Source organism: Abramis brama, assembly GCF_963993115.1.
Source record: "Abramis brama genome assembly, chromosome: 15".
NCBI lineage: Eukaryota > Metazoa > Chordata > Actinopteri > Cypriniformes > Leuciscidae > Abramis > Abramis brama.
The window spans coordinates 16,129,653-16,154,173 of record NC_139977.1 but is presented as its reverse complement, the minus strand read 5'-3'; the positions used below and the strand labels follow the sequence as shown (position 1 = coordinate 16,154,173).

Genomic DNA, 24,521 nt, shown 5'->3' with positions numbered 1-24,521 from the left:
TAACCACATTGATAAATGGATGTAGAATGTATTTTTAAGGAAAACTCAATTCATGGATCCCAGTTGACAACCCTGGATCTGCTTGATAAATGATTGATGAATTAATGCTGGTAACCCAAAGGCCTTTTTCTCCATTTCAGAAGCAAAGCCTATTTTAGTTGATGTTATTTCAGTGTAATCCACAATTAAAATTTAAAAAGACATTTGCTTCTATAAACAGAACTCCAACAAAGCCATTTCTGAAAACACATTTATTACAGTTACCAAGATATTGCAGAGGGGAAAAAACAACGATTATTTATGTACAAAGTAGAAATAAATAAATCTGGTAAATTAAGTGCCCTAGTATTAAAAAAATGGAAAATCCTTTGAACTCAGCTCACATAACATATAAAAGAGGGAGATATTAACACTGTATCCCAGGACTGCACAAAGAAATCAGCAGGAAGACCACATCAGCATCCTGTGGCATTACACAGTAAGAAGTGAAATGAAACATTTTCACAGAATTCAGGCACCTATTTTAACTTTTATATTAAACAAATATATGTTTATAAAACACTTTGTTTCCAGGACACTCCCTTATCCTTGCCATCTTCATGCAATTTTTTATTTAACATTCATTTTTATTTACATACAGACTTCCATCAAATATATGGTCCACTGTCCTGTGCATAAGTGTAGTGTAGTGGACAGCCAGGATGATCATAGATGAAATCTTTCCTTTCACCGAACACACTGGAACCATAAAGCCACAGATCCTCTCTCGATGACAGCACTATAATTACATTACTTTCTTTGACTCCCATTCCTAAATATAAAATAAAATTTAGAAGAACAGAATTAAACAGATATTACTATTTACATATTTATCCATCTCAAGCATCAGTTTTGAATGCTTAATTTAATCTACTGTTCAGTCATATACCTTGGCTTTCTGCATGACATTTCCTTTGTTGGACGCATAGATGGACGGGGGACGTTTCTTCATTTCAGATGCACAGTTGACCGGCACAGTGGCATCATTGTAAATACGTTCCTTTTTTTTAACTGGAACCTACAGGTATTAAGATACAAAATGATTTTCACTGTAAATTCAGGTTACTTTGAGGGAAAAGCATATTTAGAGTCAAGAATGCAGGTACTTTAATGGTGGGTTTGCTTTCCACGGGTGCCCCCAGAATTCCTCCAGTCAGAGACTTCTTCAGTTTCTCTTTCACCTCCGTGAGTCGCAATTCCAGGTCCACTCGCTCAGCTTCCTTCTGACGGCAGCTTTCCTCCAGCTGGGCCAGATGCTGCTCCATGGCTTTCTGCTGTTTATCTGTTGCACATATGAACAAAACATTTTACATTAAAGTGCCCCTATTATGCTTTTCGGATATTACCCTCCATGTAGTGTTTTACAGTATATAGCTGTTTATGAATGTAAAAGGTCTGCAAAGTTTAAAATATCAAAGTGCACGACAAATGGAGTTATTGTCTCCCAAAAGAACTGATTCTGAACCGAGTCGTCAGTAATTCCAGGCTGCATCCGAAATCACATACTCTCTTGAGTAGGTACTTATTTTGAATAAGTAATTACTTTGCGACCGCTAAAAAGTATGTTCCATATAGTATGAATGTGTGTAGTATGACTGTAATCTGGACGTACTACATACGTTCGCCATGTTGTCATTATCATGTGACCTACTACCAGCGTCAGCTGCGCCACTTCACTGCCATTCACAAATCCTCTCCTGTGGCCTCATGGAATAGTAAAGTGTCAATCGTATGCAAACTTCATAAACTCGCCGGAAGAAGTAGGTCATCCACTTTTTGCCTACTCTTTTATGAGTACTGTGAATTCGTACAAATACTGTTTTTCGCCTTCTATATAATAGGGAAGTATGCGATTTCGGATGCAGCCGTGCTGTAAGCGGTAGACCAATCACAACAGACTGGGTCATCTGACCAATCAGAGCAGAGTAGCTCTCAGAAAGGCGGGGTTTAGAGAGACTGAATCCTTTATCGAACTGTTTCAGACACTGAGAAAAAATGTAATGCTGCAATGTATACTGTGAGAAAATTAAAGTGTTTTTTGACCTTGGATGCATGTAAACTTGTTGTAGGAGACCTCCAAAACAAAATTAGGAGTCTTTAAAATAGCATAATAGGGGCACATTAAATGAACAGCTCATGTAACTTGAAGATATTGTCAAAAGGTGGCGCCAAATACTGCAAAAATGGTTACAGACCCCTACATGTTATGGATAAACACTCGGACAAGTCAATTCTCTTTCATTCTTCGAGTTGGTCACCTGTTGTGTTTTTCAGCCCTTCCTTCACCGCCCTCTTTTCTGAGCGCAGTGACAACAGACTCTTCCTGATTTCTTCTTTTTCTTTCTCTAGCTGTTCTTTCTCATTGAGATACCGCCGTGCATCTTCTTCCGCCCTCGTCTTTCCATATTTGCCGTAGTGATTCACAGCTACAACACAAAAACAAGACAGAATTGGTCATAAATGGCAATTCAAGAGAATTTAATCAGTAAAATGATGAGGCAATGATTGTGTTTGTATAGACGATACTCAAAGGTCAACCAAAGAAGTGATTTTCCAATGAAAACAAACTTACAGGAACCATGTCGCTTCACTGTGATCTGTGTGTCACCCGTGGCTGTATTCACACTGGACATAGAGGAATAACGCTTCAGTTTAGACTGATTCTCATCGACCTGCTGTTGGAGGGGGGGGGGGGGGGGGGGGATAATTACAGTTTGTGTGAAAACAACCTTTAAGTAAACAGTCAAACTTCTTGGCTTCCAGTATGATAGTATTTATTTAGGTATTACACAATGTGCTTATTAAAGGATTTCCTAAAGAAGTTCCTTTTTATGAAGGAACATGCTTACAATGACAGAAGATTTGTAGCTGACTAAACATAACAAAGACCGTTGCACAACATTACCACCCAACAAAGGAAGAAGTGGTTGTTGCTGCTTAGTCCATAAAAATGAACTAAAATTCTTGAGAAAACTGTGGTTATTCAAGCTGAACTGCAGAAACAACACCCATATGGGCCGAAACATGCTTTTCAATAGTCATAAATAACCTCCCACACAGCAAATACTATGAGTTTTCATTTTTCTCTTTGATCATGAACACAAGAACATACACTACCATTCAAAAGTTTAGTGGTATTAACTAGCGATTTACTTTTACTTACTCTGTGCCCCATATACTTGCGTTATAAGCTAATCTGTTTTTAGAGATAAAATTCTTTACATTCGATTTTCATGAAAACGCATCCCAGGGAACGATCGACTCGGTAACCATGTGTTAATTACCCCTAGGTTCATTTTTCACCGGAATTGTCCTTTAATATTTTGTCATTTGGGCATTAACATATAGCCAACGACCTATGTTTTTCAAACTTCCCACGGTGGTTTCATCTCGATTGGTCAAACGGTTTCAAAGATATTGGCAAATGTTTTTTAAACGCTAAATCGCAACGCTACACAAACCGTAAGGTGAAACCTAGCATGTTTGGTATCGTTTGATTCGGCAAGGATTCAGGAACCTAAGGAGATGACTCATGTGAAAATAAGTCAATTTTCAAGTTGAAAAATTTATTTTACCACTAGAAAAGTTCGAAAAGTTTGAACCACTAGTTGCTGGTTCGAAACTTCTCAGGCTCCTTCAGGGCATCGTACTGATGACCCATACCGAGTTTCGTAACGATACGTTCATAAAATACAGAATTTGGTACCTTTGGTGCTTGGCCCCTAATAATTGTTTTCTATTTAAAATGTAATTTATTCCTGTGTTCAAAGCTGAATTTTCAGCATCATTACTCCAGTCTTCAGTGTCACATGATCCTTCAGAAATCATTATTATATGCTGATTTTAGCATATCATATTATTATCAATGTGGAAAGCTGCTTAATGTTTTTGTAAACATTTCCATTTTTTCAGGATTCTTTGATGATTAGAAAACTCAAAAGAACCACCTGTATTTTAAAATAGAATAGTTGTTGCTGAGAGGCTAGATTTAACCAAACAACACAAAACATTTTTTACAAAAAAAACAAAAACCTTTTTTAATCTTAACACCTTACCAACACGCTTTCATAGGGAACTTCGTCGTAAGTCCGTGGGTCTGTGGATGTGCTGCTGGAAGAGGTCGCCCACCTAAGGCATTAAAATTTAATAGAATTAGCATACAAATACAATAAATTCTACTATATAGTGAATTTCAATACACATCCCAACAAACAGGCTGAATATACTCAATTCTTCTCACAGAAAAGAGTGTCGTGCTGCGTTCTGGATGCTGCTGATGGTGTCCACATCCACATAGTCATAATGCAGTGCCTCAGGGGTGGTGACACAGCCTGCTTCAGCCAACAAAACCCCCAGCCAGCGGCCCATCTCCTCAGAACAGCTCGCCTGAGGTTCATTATATTACACAATTACCCATTTTTTTTAATGAAAGACCTTAAAATTCAACAGAGATCCATTTTATTACCTCCAGGGCGGCCACTTCTGTGCTCGCTCGCATGATACGGAAGGCAAAAGGATGTTTGGGCCCAAGACCGGGGAAGACGTCTACACCATGGAGGGCTAAAGAGCTAACATGGGTGTGAATATCCCCTCTGTCCTTATGGAAATATAGAGTCCCATTCCTCACACAACACCAGCGCTCCTTCCAACACTGATTCACCAGGACATTCAAGTAACCTAGGAAGTGACAAATCCATCAGAGACTTGCAGAAAAGCCTCAACAGATGAAAAAGATAAACAGCTAATCGCAAAGGGATGTATGTCTCCTCACCACAACGGGGATTGTCATCCAGGTGGGAAAGGGTGTTGGTTTCGCCCGGCAGAGGCGGCTTCTTCTTGGAGAAACTGATGATGCGGTTGATTTTCCTGCCAGCAGCTCGACTCATAGATCCAGTCAGCTCAGAGAATGTCCCTTTCTTGCCCTTTCCTACAGGAAAAAGCACAGGAAGCATCATAAGAGGATGCATATAGTGCAAGGACAAGACACGAAACACATGTTTGGATTCTACTTACGAAAATTCCTTTGATTAAGTAAAAAAAAAACAGTACTTAAGTATATGGCTGTTGCTTGCAACATTGAGTTTTCAAGTGCTTTATGCATGTTTTAAATCAGGATCCATCATCTGTAACACTAACTGAACATAACAAAACTATGGGTGTGTGTTATCAACATCTGTGCACCTTTAGTTTTATAATGAGATGATTTAAAAAACTATGGATGATATTAATAATTCAACTTTTTTCATTTATGGCCGATAAAAATTAAGGAAATGAGTAAGCATTGTTTTCAATACAGACCAATATCGATAAATAAAGCAATAAGCCCCAATAAGCCGTGGTTTATAGTGAATTCAGAATCAGAACAGCTACAGACGCAGAGCCAATATAATGTATATGCCAATATAAAACCTAAAAATCACAAAAAAAAAGGATGTGACATACTGAAAGGGACAAACTTTAACCTCAGGACACATCAAAGACACAGGAAGTACTGCAGAGAGTGGCTACATCCTTCCTGAGTTCCTAATGCCATTGTTTCAGAGTGACATCACAAAACTAACAAGAGGAAACATGCTGCACCTGGAAAACCGACTCTGACCCCAAAAGTATTCACTACGCAAACTCAAAGCAGCTCATCGTTTATGTCCATACCGTTCTCACAGATCTCGCGGCTAACGTCGCCATTGGCTGCGCTGTCGGAATCAGAAGTGTGTTTATCTGGTGACATCATCTGTAGGAACCAGGAAAGAGACGAAATAATTATAGGGACCACCACACTGGTTATGTTCATTTCAACATTGTAATCATTATAGTTTATGTGTTTAGAGGCTACTGGATGCTAGTAATCCGTACAGACTTACTTTATCCAGCTCTAGTTTTCGCAGTATCATTGGAGATGACGAGATTTCTTTTCCATTAATGTTGTTTGCCAGGTTACTCACTTCCTGAATGACCTACAGAGTTTTAAAAGAGGAGAGTCATACAGCTTTTTTTGATCAAACTAGGTTATTTAAAGGGGTCATAAACTGCATTTTTTTATTTTATGTTTCCTGAGGTCCATTTATAATGTTCACATCAAAAATGGTCAAAAATTAGAAATAAAAGGTCATTTTCTACCCTTTTTTTTTAGCCCTCTGAGTTGAACGCTCTGTTTGAAGGAGCGTGTCTGCTTGTTAGACTTCAATGTAAACGGCCACTGCTGTGATTGGCTAACATCTTTGTATATGGAATAAGTATTACATATAGAACTTTCTCAAAATCTTTTACTACGTTTTTACTATTACAGCTATCAAGATTAACTAGCGATGAGTATTGTAGCCGATGACTGTTGAGCGCATGAATGCAGTGATCTCGTCATTGCAATTTGATTTCTGCACTCTCACGAATGCTTTCATCATAAATAAAAGTTCAAACATGATGTAAATAAGAGATTCATTGTGCAGTGTAGACAGCATCATTGATTATAACGGGAGTTTTAGCGAGAGTCCAGAACTCAGACACTGATAAACTCGCGCTATGTGATTGACAGCTCCAGCGATTATAAAGGGTGCGTTCTTTGATCACGTTCTGTATATAATTTAATCCCAATTTAAATAACAGAACGTTTTCATGCTATTAACAGAAACAATGTGAAGTTGACCGTTTATCCACTGGCTTGATTTACTGACACATTAACAGCAATAAACAATTTTGAGACAAAGTCTGACTGTACATGAATCACATCAGAAATCGCTGATCACAGATTAGGCATTAGAAGTAACAAGGTTACTTGCATGTTGTGGCATTACTGTCAGGTCCATATCTTACAGTGAAAGTCTGTTTGCAAAGCCAGCACCGAAATGTGACTGATTTACCAAAGAATCCACAGTGAAATGTACCGAACAAACAAAAGAGGTTCTACTCAGACATTCACATAATTGACTTTCTCAAATAGATAACCACTTTTCCTAGCATTAGGATCCTTTGGAATGTAATGCTATGTTTAGTCCAGTGATCCAGTATCATCTAATGCGGCAGTGGGCGGGGCCAAACCCGCGATGATGAAGAAGTAAGCTTTGATTTGATTCTGCAGAGGCGGTCTTTCGCCCCACTTTTACATCATAATGTGACAAAATCCGAAACGAGTTGTTTCCATAGCTTGTTTTTTTTCCTTAGCTGAAACTTACCGGATGTTTTTATAGAACAATGGGCCTCATTCACCAACCATTCTTACGAAGAAATGCGTTATTAAACCCCCCTTACGCACTTTATACGAACATTCTGACGTTAACTAATGTTTTCTTATCTTGGATTTGTTCTTAGCTAAGAACAAAATCTACGCACACTCAAGAGCACTCTTACGCACATTTGAGTGATGACAGTTTGCTCCAAATAATTGGTTACTGCATTTTATTTAATTCTACAGTCGTTTACAATGATAGTATTTTACTGTAATGTATTTCTGATCATTTGTTGAAAAAAAATCATAGTATGCAAAGAAACACTAACACTGCAATTTACATCAGCAATTAAGCTGATTAAATCAATATTATGCCTCCTTTGGCATTTACCTGTTGCAGTAGAATTTCTATTTCAGAATTACTTTGTTCTTTTAATTACTTTTAGTTCTTTGTTCGTTTGGTGATCGGTGGACCACCACCGTCTGTGTGTCTTTTAGACATTCTCCAACTTTTCTTGCAAATTTGCAGGGCGTTTTCTTATGCTAATTAGGAACAACTGGCACGCGCTTTCAGTTACGAAGACGTTGGATTCATCAATCCTAAGAACACAGGTGCGAACAATTTTGTTGTTTAAGAACATGTCATGAATCCGACGTAGACTTTTCTTAGGAAGTTTATTAAGTACAAAGTTAAGAAAATTCTTAGGAAGATATTGGTGAATGAGGCCCAATGACCTCTTACTGTACATGTTAAAAGATCAAGGAAAGTTTGATTTCTCAATTCATGACCCCTTTAATCTGATCGATGATACTCCGTGAGGTCTGAAAACTGTGGGAGCTTGTTTCTGACAGTGAATAAAAATAAAACAGGTAACTGCTACTTTTTATCTCACAACTGCAAGTTTATATCAGACAAAGCTTCCATAGAAAAGAGCAAATCAGAGTATTGAAGCGAATGAGTTTACAAGCATGAATGCTATACAATGACCTGTTTTTGTGTGATTTATCATTGATTATTATTTGGTCAAAGCTCTGTATAATTGTCAGAGGAAAATGACTTCCAGAGTTCCCACACCTTTTGACTAATGAATTTCCGTGACTTTTTAGGATAACAAATTTATTTTTTAGTTTTTTTAAAATCATTTCATAGATTGCACTTTCAAAGACCAATTTCTAGCCAAAGAAATATTTTAGAGTAGAGCATCAGTGTTAACCTGTTAACAAAAATGACATCTAAAACAACTAAAAATAAAGCCGAATTAAAATAAAATAAATAAAATCGAAATATTAGATGAAAAACTTTAATAAAAATGAGAAAAGTTGCAACCTACTGAAATAAAATAAGCTGAAGCTGAAGTATTAAAATTAAAAATAAAATAAAAATGAACTGAATATAGAAAAATACATTAGAACTATTAATAAATACTATAAAGTATGTAAATAATACTAAAATAACACTGTTGAGAATAAACGTTACATTCACAATAACATTTCCATGACGTTTCCATGATATTATTAATTTCAATAACTTTTCACGCCTAGAAATCATGATTTCTTACTTTATCTGTGCATGTTTCATGACTTTCTCTCACATAATTAATAATAATAATAATTTCGAATCAAATCAAATCAATATTCCAAGACAATGCATTCGTTTATATAATTTGTAAATAGCCATTATAAAATATATATATATATTTTAGGGTGAAGCACCTTGAGCCAGCTCTCTGCCTGTTCTTTGCTCTGCACAGCCAGCACTAGAGCCTCTCCTCCCGGCATGGAGAAACGAAGCTCGTGCTTCTTGCGGCGTCCATCTTTAGGCACATAGATGACATTGCAGAGATTCAGGGGCAGATCAACATGTGGAGAGCGATCTTTTGGATTCTTGAAGCACTGTGGAGAATAAATGGCAAGTTTAGAGCTTAGCAAATCAAAAAAACGTTCCTATCGACCAGATGTTTTCGATGTGCGATTCACCTGAAGTCTGTTCTCTCGGATGATTGTTAGCTGCTTAGCCCACTGACCGAAGCGTTTCTTGCGCAGCAGGAAGGCGCATTTGCGGCAGTCTTTCATTTGGCCCAATCGACTCTCCTCTGAGGGCCACGGGTGTGTCCTCTCTCTGCTTTTAGCTTCCTCATCCTCTTCATCGTAGGACTCATAAGAACTGCTGAGTGCATCTGAATCATTGTCTGTTGACATTAACAACTATTAAAACTAGAACATTTTGATGTGCACAAACATGAAAACCAGCACAGGTTCCTTACAGGAGTTTTTGCTGGCCCCGTTCAGACGAGTTGTCGGGTAATTGTTGTCAGCGTCTTCATAATAAGCATCCTCTATTGAATTTGGAGGGCTGGAGTTGTCTGGTAAATAAGTATACTGTGTTAGGTTTCAGAACTGGCTGTTATTGTGCCATCTTAGGCTTGAATGTGTTCGCACTTACTGCGTGTACATATGTACTGGGGAGCTGTGCCCGGTCCGAGCGGGACGGCTTCTTCATAGTAATCATCAGGAGGAGGTGTGGTAGGAAGGGGAGGAGGTGTGTCTGTGGGACTCTGGAAAAACAAAACCAATAATTATTCAATAATATTTTGCATGCTTAAATGAAAGGGCTTGGTTTCATTTTCAGTCAGTACTATGTTCCCTTTTTGCCTGTGTCCTGCGTTCCCTAGTTAGTTTCCTTGGTTATTAATTAGTTCCCACACCTGTTCTGTTTCATGTTGATTACTCTCCTTGTGTATTTAAGCACTTAGTTCTTCCCAGTGTTTAGTCTTGCATTAACACTGCATGTTCAGTTAGTGTTTATGATTCCTGTTCCTGTATTCTCCTGTGTGTCAGACTCTATATTAAATTCTCCGTCGTTGTGTTACTAACCAGCATTACGTAACAGAAATACTTTTTTTTTTGTTAAAAAAATAATACAATTTTATTTGAATGACTCTTATTTGGCATTTACTGATTGTGAAAACTTATTTTTATATTTATTTTTAATAATAATTGTAGCTGCTTTAAGAGAAGGAATATGCTACTGTTCATGGTCGGTATGATTATTCATGTTTTTGAAAGGCTTCATTTATTTGAATGAAACACAGCAAAAACAGTAATATTCCTGTAATGGTAAAGCTGAATTTACAGCATCATTACTCCAATCTTCGGTATCACATGATACATGACCTTAAGAAATCACTCATATTTGCTGCTTAAGAAACATTTCTTATTATTATCAATGTTGAACACTGTTGTGCAGCTTAATACTTTTGTGGAAACTGCGAAACATTTTTTTCAGGATACTTTGACGGACAGAAAGTTCAAAATAACTTTAAATTTAAATAGAAATCTTAACGATTAGAAGTATTTCTGTTTAACACTAGTGTATGTTTTTGCATTTGTTCCATATTCTGGTACCGATTTTGTGGGCAAGTGTTTGGACGCCTCCTCTTGCTCCACATCTTTCATCTCTTCAGGCGAGTCCCTGAGATCCTGCAGATCACAATCTGAGAACAAACATCAAAACTGAACAATTACAACAGATGCAATTCATAAAACAGTCAAGGAAAATGATTAGAACCAACAAAGCTGCCATTCTTTTTTGCTTTTTTTTTTTGCAGCACTTACTACAAGTATTTATATATTACAATGCCTTAGGCACTGTTTAGCAGTTTGCGAAACTCATAATTAAAAACTGGGGGGAAAAAACATGAACTCACCAAATTCTTCAAACAATGATTCAACAAAGCTGGTACCATTTCCATAGAGAGATGTGTTCATGTATATGAAGTCAGATCCATTCACTATAAATGAAATAAATTTGCAACTTTACAAGTGTGATTTACACTTTATACATACATTTTGACATAAAACTCAACATAGAACATCATTAAGACAATCACATTATACACTTTATTCCTATAATATTTTCTTCAGAGTAACTTTGCTGCCTGAAATACCTTTACATTGCTATAATTATTAATATGTGAATCCCTTCAGCAGGGCCGTGGCCAATAGGTTCAGCTCAGCTGTTATGTATTTGCTGTTCAGTCTCACCAGATGGCTGCAGCTGTTTGACCAAGTTCCTGACCACGCTCATCTTCTCTGCGGTGGCTGAACTCACGCTCTCGTTCTCCAGCAGCTTGAGAAGCAACCTCAGCTCCTTCACCAGGTGTTCCATACCTGCACAGAGATTCCAGAGAAGGACAGGATCAGTGACCAGGAACATGTTTGCAGAAGATGACAATCACTGGTGGGCTTTGCATTGGTGGACCCCAAAAGCATGTAAGCATGTTACTATGAGTTCTTGGCCATTTTCATTCAGTCCATTTGACCTTTTTAAAATCCACGAGGAGGTCTCAGCTGTTGGACATCTGATTTCTTTGGCTGTTTGTTGAAGAAACCTTGCCAAAATACCAAACATGATATCCTGAAGGTTTAATGCAATAAACAAGCAAAGAAAAGGGGTATGACCTGAATTGATTTCTTATGGTACTGCTCTTCCAAATCTATGTATGGTGAACAATAGCTGCAGTGTTATGAATGGCCTGACAAACACAGGAAACAAGAAACCCCCTAAAGAGAAACAACATTTTTAGAAAGTCCTGGAATAAGAATTTACTTCAACAATGCTACATCATTTATAATGGTTGTCTGTAGGTGTGAACATGTCTCACTATTAATTTTAAGAAGGAAACCTGAATTTCCAGACCTGAAATGTACGGTTAGATGCTGGCTTTAAAATTCTGATTAACATTTACTGGTGATTTAGTACTTCTGTTCTCTTTGGGGTCTAAGAAACTCAAACTATGAAAACATAGTTTTTACAATGTAATGGGAACTCATCATAAATAGCATGCAATAACAAGTCCAAAAAATAACCATTACTTATGTTTAGGGTCTCAAAGAGCCCAGGAAAAAAAATAGTTTAAAATTAACTTAAACAATTAAACTTAAATATAATATAATATAATAAGTTCTGTGAACTCAAAAATAATAATGTTTCAACTTGTGGATACAAATTGTCACGGTGGCTAATGGCTATAATGATGCGCACGACGAAGGAGACAAACAAAAGAGTCTTTAATGATATTTCCAAAAGGAAACACGTTGGAGATAACTAGTAAGACTAAATAACATAACCACGTAAAACATTGACAATACCGGACAAAGAACTAAGTACACTCAGGGCTTAAATATAGTGAATGTAAACAAAGAGAAACAGGACAGGTGTGTGTGGAAAATATTTTAACCATCAAAATGAATTGAATGAATGAGCCAGTCAGTTCTCACATACATATATATATATATATTAACAGCCAGGGAAACTAACAGGAACTCAGGGAAACAGGAACAGAGCAAACAGAGTAAAAACGAAAAACAAAAACAGAACATAACAGACTATACACGTTACACAAATTCAATAAGCTTGCATTTTGCAAGTTTTTTTCAATAGGTAATTAATAATAAATTAAAGTTATATCAATAAGTAATTCAATATGTAATGCACGCAAGCACAGCAGATGACCACGTCTAGAAAACACACACACTCCCACCTCTGTAATAAACACTGAGATGTTAGTGCCGTCCGAATCGGTACATGAAATCACAAATGTCTGGTGATGAGAACTGTAACTCAAACATTGTTTAGAAAACTAGTCCCGTCCGAATAGGGCATTAGTTTGTCTTGTGTATCAGTTTGTTGAGCAAACTGAAAAGCTCGCACCAAAACAAGTTGTATAAACCCACTGAAATAGAGGAAACTTCACAGAGAGACCACTAATCACTCAAATGGTGATTTGAAACATAACTTTTACAGTAAAATATAATCAAAAAACAACATAGAGCTGTTAGTAGAACCACCACCACCAAACGTGACATTGCAAGTTCTTTGTTTAATATTTTAACAATATATCGGCCAGATGGCCACCATATCGGTTTTGTCACGGGTGGCTGCTAACGATGCGCAAGATGAGGAAGAGTTCAGGAATAAATCCACTTTAATAAATCCACACAGGAGAAATGTAGGAACAGGCAAAAAGCATCCACATATAATAGATGACACATCGAATGATAAAAGTTCATTTTTAATGTTATTGTTATCGGCCCAATAAGAAAATCTGGTCGATATATTAAAGCCGATAAATAATGGTTTATTTCCTTAATCTGAGACACTTCGGAAGCGCACTTTTCTCAATTATGTTTTTGAATTGCTTGAAATATGATTGGAATCACTTCAAAAAGGAAAATACAGTTAAGTGCAACTTGTGCAGCACAGATCTGTCATATACGCTACATAAAATTATAATGAGAACTTTATAATTGTATGCTTGGGACATGGCTTTTAATGGTGAGACTTTTGTTTTTGTAATCAGGCTCTTAAAAATGATATAAACATTTGGATTTGGATTTGGATTTATCGTCCAACATATCGGTTATTGGCTTTCAAATATAAAGAATTGTCGGTTATCGGTATCGGCCTAAATGTTCATATCGGTGCATCCCTTATTTGAAGTTGATAATAGAAAATTGACTTTATTTAATTCCTTATAATGCCCACCTTTTCTATACTTGATAGTTCATTCAAGATTAAACGTTTAAAATATAGTTTGTCTGACAAAATTAAGGTTGACATTTTAACAGTGTATGGATCCCTCTGATCATTCCAAAAATTATTAAATCTCTTCCTCAAAACAGATTAAATAGATCAGAGTCACACATCTTTCACATGTAAGCACTTCACACCACACCCGAACCCTGCTCAAGAGGGAGGGATGGGAAAGCAAAAATCCCTCTTTCAAGGCTATACCTGCCACTCATTTAGATTTGCTGATCCAGGAATTATTATTCTTGGCCAAAAGTAATTACTGCAATATGTGACCTTTCTTTTGCTTCTGCCCTGACAGGGTTTTTTTCTATCTTTCTGGACCAGATCAAAAAACCTGTTGCATAGCTCATGATGTTTCTTTTCTAGACCCTCACCGCTCCGAAAAACAAACGCTGCTTTGAAGTGAGGGTCACAAACCGCTATTCAAACAGGGGGAATTCTAAATAACAGATCTTTTCTGCGTTTGCACTTCTATTTCGAGAATCATCCTGTTCATTGAATATTTCTTGGCGTGCAAAAGTCCATGTTACACACAATAGTGACTAAAAATAGTGCAATTTAAAGCTGATTAAAAATGATTATGCTGCAATTGTGCAACATTAAATATAACATTTTAGCATTACTCATTACTTCTAATTTTTACACGGCACAGTGATGAATAGAGAACATCAATGAAAGACTGTAAGAGAACTTGTGTCAGCATATTTACTTAGAGGGCTGTACAAATTTGCTCTTTAGTGAGTCATTTAACAAAAACCCTAATTTAAAAAAATACAACCCTGTGTAAGATGATGTGAAATGTGCCAACAAATTTAAACACCACAGTATACAATCATACAGCTAAATGTACAAGAATTATAATCATTTAATCATATTAAAAATATTAAACAGAAAGAACTTGCAATGTCACGTTTGGTGGTGGTGGTTCTACTAACAGCTCTATGTTGTGTTTTGATTAAATTTTACTGTAAAAGTTATGTTTCAAGTCACCATTTGAGTGATTAGTGGTCTCTCTGTGAAGTTTCCTCTATTTCAATGAGTTTATACAACTTGTTTTGGTGCAACAGCATAATCAGCTTTAATTAGCGCAGTCTATTTCAGTTGCCTCAAAATAGCAGCACGCCAACAATGTGTCTGAACACACCTCGTTTTCAGACCAGCATGCCCATGGGCGCTCAGATGCATTTGCTATTTAAACAACGTGGTGCAGGACGTGAAAATGAAAATTGCGTCGGGCTGAAACTAGCAAAAAACACTTGCGTAGCGCATGGCGCCGCATTGCGCCGGGTGTATGATAGGACCCAATAACTTAATTTATTGTGCACTCGAGGCTATGACTGAACCTGGAAATACAGCAAAATAACTGAGGAAAATGAGAATTCTCCTCAGATGCCATGTCCGTAATTTAAACAAATCTAGCATTAATTCGATCTCAAACGAATTAATTAAAATAAGTTATTAGGCCTACTTCACCCTGACATCATTAACCAACGTGGTTGAACGACAAATTTGCGACATTAAGATTTCGGGAAATGGTCGTGACTAGCTAGTTGATTCCACAATGCATCGTACTATGGCAGTTCAGCAGCAAGTTACTTTGTTATACGGGAAACGCACCACTGGTTGATTGTCAACAGAGGAGAAACGTATAATTCACAATGCAGATTTCCAAATGCTTTTGCAGTTCTGTCAGCAGAGCACAAACACAGACAGAGCTAACAGAGATAAAGAAAGCAAACCACTGAATTGCTCGCCAGTCTCGACAGCTGAAGGACATGAGAAACCCACCATTTTCAGACAAAAACAAAACTGAGCTGCAACTTTTACAGAGTTAGTAACTTCTGTATTAAATAGTCATAAACTTGTCTTACTTTCTTCCTCAAGTCCAAAACAAACAAGATTTTGCCTCTTAGAGAGCTAGATCTCAAAAAGGTGTCACCCTTAAAGTCACCATGAAATCAAGAATTGTCAATTCCTTTTTTTAATGGAATATTGCAGTATTTATTATAAATCTGTGCACACCATTATTTTTACAATTCATATGCTCTTGTAATCTTTAACCAAAATAACTTGCAGCAACATGACGAGGGCAGGACAACCTGTCAAATCACAGCAATAGCAGACCACAACCATCCAATCAATTCCCGATGGACAAAATCAAGACCCGCCCTACATTTTGCTTGTTCGAGAAGCCGTTTCACTTGGATATATGTCACAAAATAGGGGGGAAAAGACTATCACAACTTCCGTTTCATTCCAACTTTAAACACACAGTGAATGATAAGCTATCTTTCAGTTGTCTTTCATTGAATTGGCTTAATGGCCAGCAAACTCCTAAGAGTTTTCCTCTCTCCCAAAGAGCAGGAAACGTGAATATGTGTATGTCCGTAAGGGGAAACAAGAAAAAGAGAGGGACGGAAGAAGAGTAGGAGGCGGAAACTCGGAGAGCGGAGAGTAGGATGACTCTGTTATTGTACTGAGAGAGGCACAATCACAACTCCAGGGCCGCAGCTCTCCAGAGGGCCATTGTCTGGGTGTGCACTCGGTGACACGGGCGAGGGAGTGACCCGTCCATTTTCCAAGCAACTTAAGTTCCCACACAACACCCTCTGTGCCTGTGTCTTCTGCTAGCCATGTTTCTCTCTGGAAACTGGGTCAAGTTTGTGGAGCTATGCACAGTCAGCTCAGTTACTTACAACTATTCTGAAGGCTTGCCTGTTTTTGCTGCGGTGCATCTTGTTCTCGTGTGCAATGTGTGGGAATGTGAGATTGTTGAACCCTATCTGACTGCTTCAGTGGCTTTTTGAATATGTCTATACTGTCTGCTGACTCTCACAGACCAAAAACATTGTATTTAACCTTAAAGTGACAAAAGAAAGACTTCGCTCATCAACACTTTTTAGTATTTGTCGATATTTACACTTTTTCTAATCGGTAATGGATTCTTCAATATTGCTAGGTCTTTAAAGAATGAAACCCAACACTGCCATTACACCACTATGCATTCAACAGGAAACAATGTTTTGTTTACATAGATTAAATGTTAATTGTAAATAATTATAATAATATGAAGTGAGTACGTATACCGCACCAACCATTTTATACTGGAAATCTGCAATATAGCAACTTACATTCAAAAAAGATTAGAAAGAAGTACTTTCTTTGTATAGACTGGGCACATTTTTAAACAGCAATCCAGCTGAACTTTCATTGAGTGGCTCGGCAAATTATCTAAACAATGTGGCATTGTGAGGTCCAAAATTACACAATGACATCACCTTTGAGGAAAAGAGGACAATGTGGTGCATAGCATTCAGAAATGCAGTGCAAACATTCATTCACCCAAATACATCACTGAACACAATCACATATACGCTAACACTTGCAAAACAAATTCTAGGGAAAGCAGCTGTACGGTCTTGAAGCAAGGGCATTGTGGGTAAGGGGATATGTCCTGCAGCTGTAGCTTCCTGTCTGGGCTGACGACAGCAGTTTCTATCATCCCTAACCTTCTGCTTCCTATTCCTCTCCTCCACACACCCCTAAAAATGACATACCATCCGTCCTTCGCTAACAAGTACGCTCTCTCTCAGCTCCGGACCCTCCCATCTGGACCGGTTCCAACAAAACACTACACAAATCATAGCACACTACATATCTACAACAAGCACCATCTGTACCTGTTTAGTGGTCTTATCCACAGGCCATGTTGGGTTTCTCCTGTAACAGTGAGGAATGAAGGCTCAGATCCTACAAGCATCATATGCAGAATGCCGTGACCACACAATCCTTAAAAAAGCTTATCAGCTGTCTGATTCAGGGTGGGGGGACGTCACGTGCCATAGTTCTACAGGACACACAAGCAGGACTGATACATAGAAGAAGCTTTGATGAACACCAGTCAAGGTCACATGGAGGCCACACGGATATAAGGGTGAGATGACTATAATTTTAAACTCACTATTTTAGTGGATGACAGCTTGCTGGGTGGGGTCAATTACAGAGGAACAACGGGCCACATAATTGAAAGGGAAAGAATGAAGGCTTTGAGGATGACAACATGGTTATTGATGGCTTAATGAGCATGGGGGAAAAAATCCTCCTGCAACAAGTTGCAGTACATTGCAGTTGCCTGAACACATGCTGAGCAGCGTTTTGCACCATTCAGAATTAAATTCCAATTCAAAGAAATGTATCATCTGTACTTTTTAACTTATTATAGTGTTAGGGGAGGGGCCCTGCTCAGTGGCTCCAGTGCGTCATACAGCCATGATTTCAGGCCCGCTCAAAAAACCCTGAACACAAAAATGGTTAAAAAACTGTTAAACGGTCTAACTCCACAATTCAGTACTACATAGTTCACAGTCTTTGTAAAGTGTTTTCAGGAATACATTTCTAACATTTATAATGTGTTTAGAAACAAATCTCTGAATTGCCGACCGTTACGCAGGCTTTAATAAGTCTTTGAATTTTTCTTTTGAAATGTAAAAGTTTATGTAAAAGTTCGCCTTATTATCATCACCACCATGTCACTTTAATTGCCGCCCTTCGTCGTGGTCCTGACTGGGGTGGGTGCGAGAAAGAGGAGGGACGCTGTAACAACCAGGACTGGTGGCACGTGACGAGGCACACCTGAATCGAATTGAGAGCGTGTGTGGCCGCCGGGACCCACCCCATTTACCTGGACCAATCCACCTGAGCACTAGCTACCTTCCATGCACGTGCCCTAGCACAAAAAGGACACCAGATCCGCTATTTATTTTGGACACTTTTATCCTCATGGACACTTTCCCTTATTTTACTTTATTTTTATGTTAATAAACACCTCTCTGAGGCCTGACCCACACCCACTGTGTCTGTCGTTTGCTCCTCCCGCCACAAGGTTTATAGGCCTTGTGAACAGAGGTAAAGACAGATAGATAGATAGACCATTTACCATTAAACCATTTACCGGATCAAGAACTTCAAGGAGAGAGGTTCAACTGCAGTGAAGAAGGCTTCAGGACGTCCAAGAGTGTCCAGCAAGTGCCAGGTCTCCTCTTGAGGAGTCGGTTGCGGAATTGTGTCACCAGCAGAACAGAGCTTGCTCAGTATTGGCAGCAGGAGGTTTTGAGGGCATCTGCACGCACAGTGAGGTGAAGACTTTTAGACATAGACCTTGTGTCAAGAAGGGCAGCAAAGAAGCCACTACTCTCCCAGAAAAACAAGGATAGACTGAAATTCTGCAGGAAATACAAGGGTTGGAGAGCAGAAGAGTGGTGCGAACATATTTTCTCAGATGAAACCCCCTTCCGACTGTTTGGGACATCTGGAAAATGCATTGTCCGGGGATGAAAAAAGTGAACGCTACCATGAGTCCTGTGTTGTGCCAACAATACAATACAATACAATACAATCATCCTGAGACCATCCATGTGTGGGGTTGCTTTTCATCCAAGGGATTGGGCTCTCTCGCAATTCTGCCCAAAACACAGGCATGAATAAAGAATGGAATCAAACCGTCCTGCAAAAGAAACTTCTCCCAACAATCCAGGAGCAATTTGGTGAGGATCCGTGCATTTTCCAGCATGATGAAGCACCATGTCACAAGGCAAGAGTGATAATGAAGTGCCTCAGAGATTATAACATTGAAATGTATCATAATCTCATAGATAACATGTGTTCAATCCTCAAACAGCGAATGGACAAGCAGAAGCCCACAAATTGTGATAAACTCTTAGCACTAAGGCAAGAATGGAATGCCATCAGTCAAGGATTTGGCCCAGAAGCTGATATACAGCATGCCAGAGTTGTAGAGGTTATGTAGAAGAAGGGTCAACACTGTAAATATTGACCTTTTGCATATATTGAATGTTTTTGCTAATGAAAGCATTTCATTGTGAAGTTGCATTTCAAACATGTGAAGAAATAATATACAAAATTTAAATCTACACCGAATTTGTCACAGAAAGACAGACAGACATAATAGATAGATAGATAGATAGATAGATAGATAGATAGATAGATAGATAGATAGATAGATAGATAGATAAGATTCCAACCCTAATGCTAAATTGTATTCATATTTTACGATATATATTTTATATACAAGTTTTATTATTGTATTCTTCATGCACTGTGCAGCCACTGAAATTTGAGATGTTTCGTTTACAGCCATACAAACGTCTTTCTGGGTGAAGGATAATGCTATATTTCCGATTCTGTAAACCACAGGGATGAGTTTTCACTCGCAAAAAAACATTTGGGGGACTGAGTGTCTCTTGGAGAAGAGTCTAGTTGAGATATGCAACCAAGTATTATGCAGTTGGATTATGCAAGATCCTCAGGAAAATGAATGCCAGTCGGCACACACCAGAGGACTAACCGGCTCATCAGCAAAGTACATCAAAAATGAACAAGAGAACTGTCAGTTCATAACCAGATGGGGTTTATAGGCAAGGAACAGTGCAGTCTTTTGCTGCATATCTTGCACCGTCTTCTCTGTTTCTACACTACAGTCATAAGACTTAAGGCACGCGGTCATGAGAGTTGCATTTGTACATTCTACCCAACAACAACCCACGGCTGTAAAACCTGCCATGACTTTTTTTTTTGACACAATCCTAATCTTTCACTGGGTTCTCTTGAACAAGCAATTTAATCTTTGATTGTTGCATGAGAAATCTGTGATTTAGCGTAATTGATTTGGATGAAATGAGCATTTTTAAAATGGCAGGCAATGAAGAACTGCCATTAGACATAAACAGAAAAAGGTCTTTCAGGTAAACTTTCTTCACCGTTATCACCAGCACATCAATTCTCATCAGATGCCTATTTTACAGTTTAAATCCAGTGTTATTTTAGTATTATTTATATACTATTATATTATTTATATTTTTATTAACTTTTATTTGATATATTTTCAGATTTTAAGTAATTTTGTTATGTACCTTTGTCATTCATTTTTGTTTTTTTTAATATTTCTATTTAGTTAAGTTTTTTTTATTTCAGTTTAAGTTTTTTTTTCCCATCTAATATTTATATCTTCTTATATTTCAGCTTTACTTCAATTAATGAAAACGATAATTAAATTTAGTTGACAACAAAACTGAAATGAGCCTCTAGCAGGTGGAAGACTGGACTGGAAGAATTATCCTTCAAAAACTGATGACAGACTTTCCCTTATGTTGTTCCAAAACTGTATGAATATCTTTTATACTGTGGAACACAAAAGAAAATATTTTGAAAAATGTTGGTTTTAGACCCCACTGACTTTTTGACAGTTAAAAAGTTAAAACACGCTGGCAAATCTTTCTTGAAATTCTTATCTTTCAGACATAATGCTCCTCCTACCCATATCTAGGCTACTACTTTGTATGACTAATGGGATTGAGGAAGGTTGATTAGGAAAAGCTCTTCCAGCTTTATCCCGGGCCTCAGCATCTGACCTCCTTTCATTGAAGGGTTAATACATTGGTCATCCACAGCAAGGCCCTGTGATGACTGGCTTTGATTTCCACTCTTTGAGGACACAAGTGTGGAAGGGCCCACAGGGTCGCACACAAAGACCTTTCCGGCCCCTCTGTATCGTAATAACCCTGTGTGATTTCTCTACAGACAAGAGCCGCCCTTGACGGTTGCACTCGGTCCGAGGAATGCTGGAGTGAGAGACAGTGTCAGGCCTGTGCGGACCCATCAGGCTCGCAAGCTGCAGAAGAGAGAAGCCTTTGTCTATTTGGCCATGAGTATTTATAGATGTAAGCCATGTGTATAAGGAACCGGAGGAATCGGTGCCCCCCCACTCCCACCTTTATAGGAGTTTGAATGAAGTCTTGACTTGCATCAAAGCATATTGTCATATATCTGACTAGAATTGCTGTGAATCAATTCATCTGTGAATTCAGTAGCAATTAGGAAAAACAAACCTGGAAGTGCCATGATCAAAAGTTTGGGGTCAGTGAGAAAATTTGTAATGAGCATAAGAGACTTCTTTCAAAAACATTTTAAAAATGTTACCAACCCCAAACTTTTGATCGGTAGTGTACATAACAAAACATTGAATGATTCATTTCAGGGTTAAAGAGCACACAGACCCTAACAGGTTTTGATCAAACAAGGTTCACCTATATGTCTAACTCAGTAACTCTACTCACAAGAAACAATTAGGCTATACATAAAAGGGCATTTCCAAATCCCACCATGACTAAAAACAGCAACAAGTTGCTGATGGGCTGTTTTTTCCTGGCATCCATCAAACAAACTCAGAGTTGAACACATTCTCAAGCGGATTTCCTGCATGAGAGGCAAGGAAGTCTTCTTTCAGATCATGAATAGCCATCGTGCCGAACTGGCCTTCAACCAGCTCAGAACAGCAGGATGAAGGAGCTGATAGCTGGGTCAATGGAAAGTTAGGGACATGAAGAATACAGGATGAGAGATATTTTTATAGATTTTGCAACACTGACTGTGAAAGGTCTAGCACTTTGGAGGTGTTAAAATCTACTGTTATGATTCTTGTTAAAAATAGTATGCTTTCCTTGCACTGGACATTTATATTTGGGCCTTAAACAAGGGTCATTCCACTAATCGGCTTTAAAACGGTATTTTATAAGTGTATATATTTAAGATCTTATCCATAATAGACAAATAATACATTTAAAAGTTAATGCATTTTTAGAAATTTACTGTACAAAATCATGACGCTATTCAAGACTGTCCCCTACTTGAAGGGTTCACATGCTGAAAGAGTGATGATGTCATTATGATGTCATTATGCTTTTTATGGAATTGTGCATCTTTTTCATAGGGGGGAGTTATGATGGTAACAACAATGACACATATCCTGGGGACATAATAACAAAGTTTAATAGTTTAATAAATGTCACATCCACTAAAATCCATATTAAAATGGTTATAATTGAAATTGCCTTTATGACATAGTAGTTACCCCAATGAAATCATTGTTTACATTTATAGTCATTAAGGGAAAAAAATAAATAAATTTCATGTCCTTCAAATAAGTTTGACACACAGTTATGATGACATGACTTTATTCATTCATTAAGATATTAGCCATCTATTGCATCACCAACAAAACTGTGCAAGTGTGTTGATGAGGTTTCCTTTTTATCCCGATAAAGATAAGAGAATTGTGTAATAACATCTGATTCACCTTACAGCAGGTACACAGAAAATGACTTACTAATGTTAAAAAAGCTCAAATATTGCATTACTGTTTAACTTATTTCGAAGACTGTAACTGTAAGGCTTTTTCGTATGAATAAAATGTCAGACTTACAAGTGGAATCGGTGATCTCCATGACGAAGAGAACGCTTTTCTTGAGTACTCCGTTCCCAGGCTTCAGAAGACCCTCACTGTAATGTACACCAGCATCTTATGCAGCGCGCGTGTGGCCAACACTACACTTTTGACAGGGGCGCGTGCAGACCACTCCAAAATCACTACTAATCCGACCGGGTCCTAGTGCTCGTCAGGTAGTTAACGTCCCTAGTGGCAAACAACGACATCCAGCTGGTCTTTGGTCTTTTTGTGTCATAAAAAAAACACACAAAATGTAAAGAGGACAGTCATATAAAATTGGGGTTAGGGCTCAGGGTAAAATGTAATCATCCATGGTGGTTTGGATGTAACATCAACAACATATGGTTACTATAGTGTCTGATGCTAACGTTTAGCACCCTCCAGAGGTAGAGGTCTTTATACAGTTTTAAATTTCAAATCACGTAATAATTGCCACTATATATAGCTAGCATACACGAGTGAAACAAATATCTGAAATTTAGAGGAAAAACTATGCAGAACATATGCTAATGTGAATTTGGTAACACTTTATTTATTTTACATAATCCAAAATGCGCCGTATAACAAAATGTTGAAACACTTTAGGCGTATTTGAACATAGGCTACTTCATTAAAGGTTTATATATCATTCCAAGTTTAAGGCAGGGCTATTATAGGCTAGTTAACTAAAACTAAAACCCTTTTCTTTAAATCGCTATTTAACTGAAGTCAGTTAATTGAAATATAATACAATATAAAAAACACTTATTTCACTTACTTATTTCATTCATAGCCTAGGCCTACTAAATTAACTAAAACTAAAACTGAAAAAAAAAAAACTATTATAGAAAAAAAAAACTATAAGGCCTACAAAACTGACAAAAATAAAATTGTTTATGCTATTATGCCTATACTCCGCATAGAGATATTTGAAGGTGCAATTCTGTATTGTGTATAGGTTGTATAATGTGTGTATGTGTACTGTATTGTAAAAATGCTGTATTGTGTATATTTTGTACTGTGTGAACGTTCTGTATTATGTAGCCTACCGTGTATATTTGTATTTTGTGTATTTTATGTAGGCCTACCTGTCATGCCTAGTAATATGCACTGTAGAGTAGCCAATGTACCCAAGACTTTCACAAACCATTACACTAAATAAAACTGGTTTAAAACTTAAGGGGTAAAATAAAGATATATGTTCTTGATCTATGTAGGCTATTAAATTCATCCATAAACATTTTCTATTCATCACGAGTAGCTGCCACAACACTGAAATCGACGAAATAGGCTATGCTAAACATAAAAAAGTGTAAAGTGTAGGCTACTAATAATCTTTTAAAGTGTAAAATAAATAAACAAATGTTTGTTTGTTTTTTGGCAATCTGAGCAAATTTCTTATTAAAATCCAGACATTTCTGATCAATCCACAGCTTTCCAGTCTCTCC

General features: G+C 37.6%; 1 protein-coding gene across 2 annotated transcripts; it reads right to left on the bottom strand.

The window, feature by feature from the left end:
* Positions 1–236: 236 nt before the first annotated feature.
* Positions 237–23,349, bottom strand: afap1l1b (actin filament associated protein 1-like 1b). 2 transcript variants are annotated; one of them, XM_084137660.1, is made up of 19 exons: positions 23,071–23,349; positions 11,243–11,368; positions 10,906–10,989; positions 10,604–10,692; positions 9,642–9,753; positions 9,463–9,561; positions 9,176–9,387; positions 8,912–9,091; positions 5,901–5,993; positions 5,692–5,770; positions 4,811–4,966; positions 4,505–4,716; positions 4,280–4,425; positions 4,095–4,167; positions 2,612–2,711; positions 2,298–2,465; positions 1,146–1,321; positions 929–1,057; positions 237–811 (listed from the first exon to the last, which is right to left on the bottom strand). In XM_084137660.1, the coding sequence occupies exons 1-19, from the start codon at positions 23,090–23,092 to the stop codon at positions 785–787; spliced, it is 2,283 nt and encodes a 760-aa protein (XP_083993786.1). In that variant the 5' UTR covers positions 23,093–23,349; the 3' UTR covers positions 237–784. The 2 variants fall into 2 exon arrangements, with proteins under 2 accessions (XP_083993786.1, XP_083993785.1); XM_084137659.1 differs by having other exon boundaries at positions 2,612–2,714; positions 23,071–23,295.
* Between the last annotated feature and the right edge of the window lie 1,172 nt (positions 23,350–24,521).

What these genes read in the sequence shown, in the direction of transcription:
- afap1l1b (XM_084137659.1), bottom strand. Translation starts at nt 23,092, where the DNA reads ATGGAGATCACCGATTCCACTT. An exon ending in GGAGATCACCGATTCCACTT is followed by an intron (nt 11,369 to 23,070) that starts GTAAGTCTGACA and finishes ATCTCTGTGCAG; the next exon opens with GTATGGAACACCTGGTGAAG. An exon ending in GAAAACTAGAGCTGGATAAA is followed by an intron (nt 5,771 to 5,900) that starts GTAAGTCTGTAC and finishes TGGTTCCTACAG; the next exon opens with ATGATGTCACCAGATAAACA.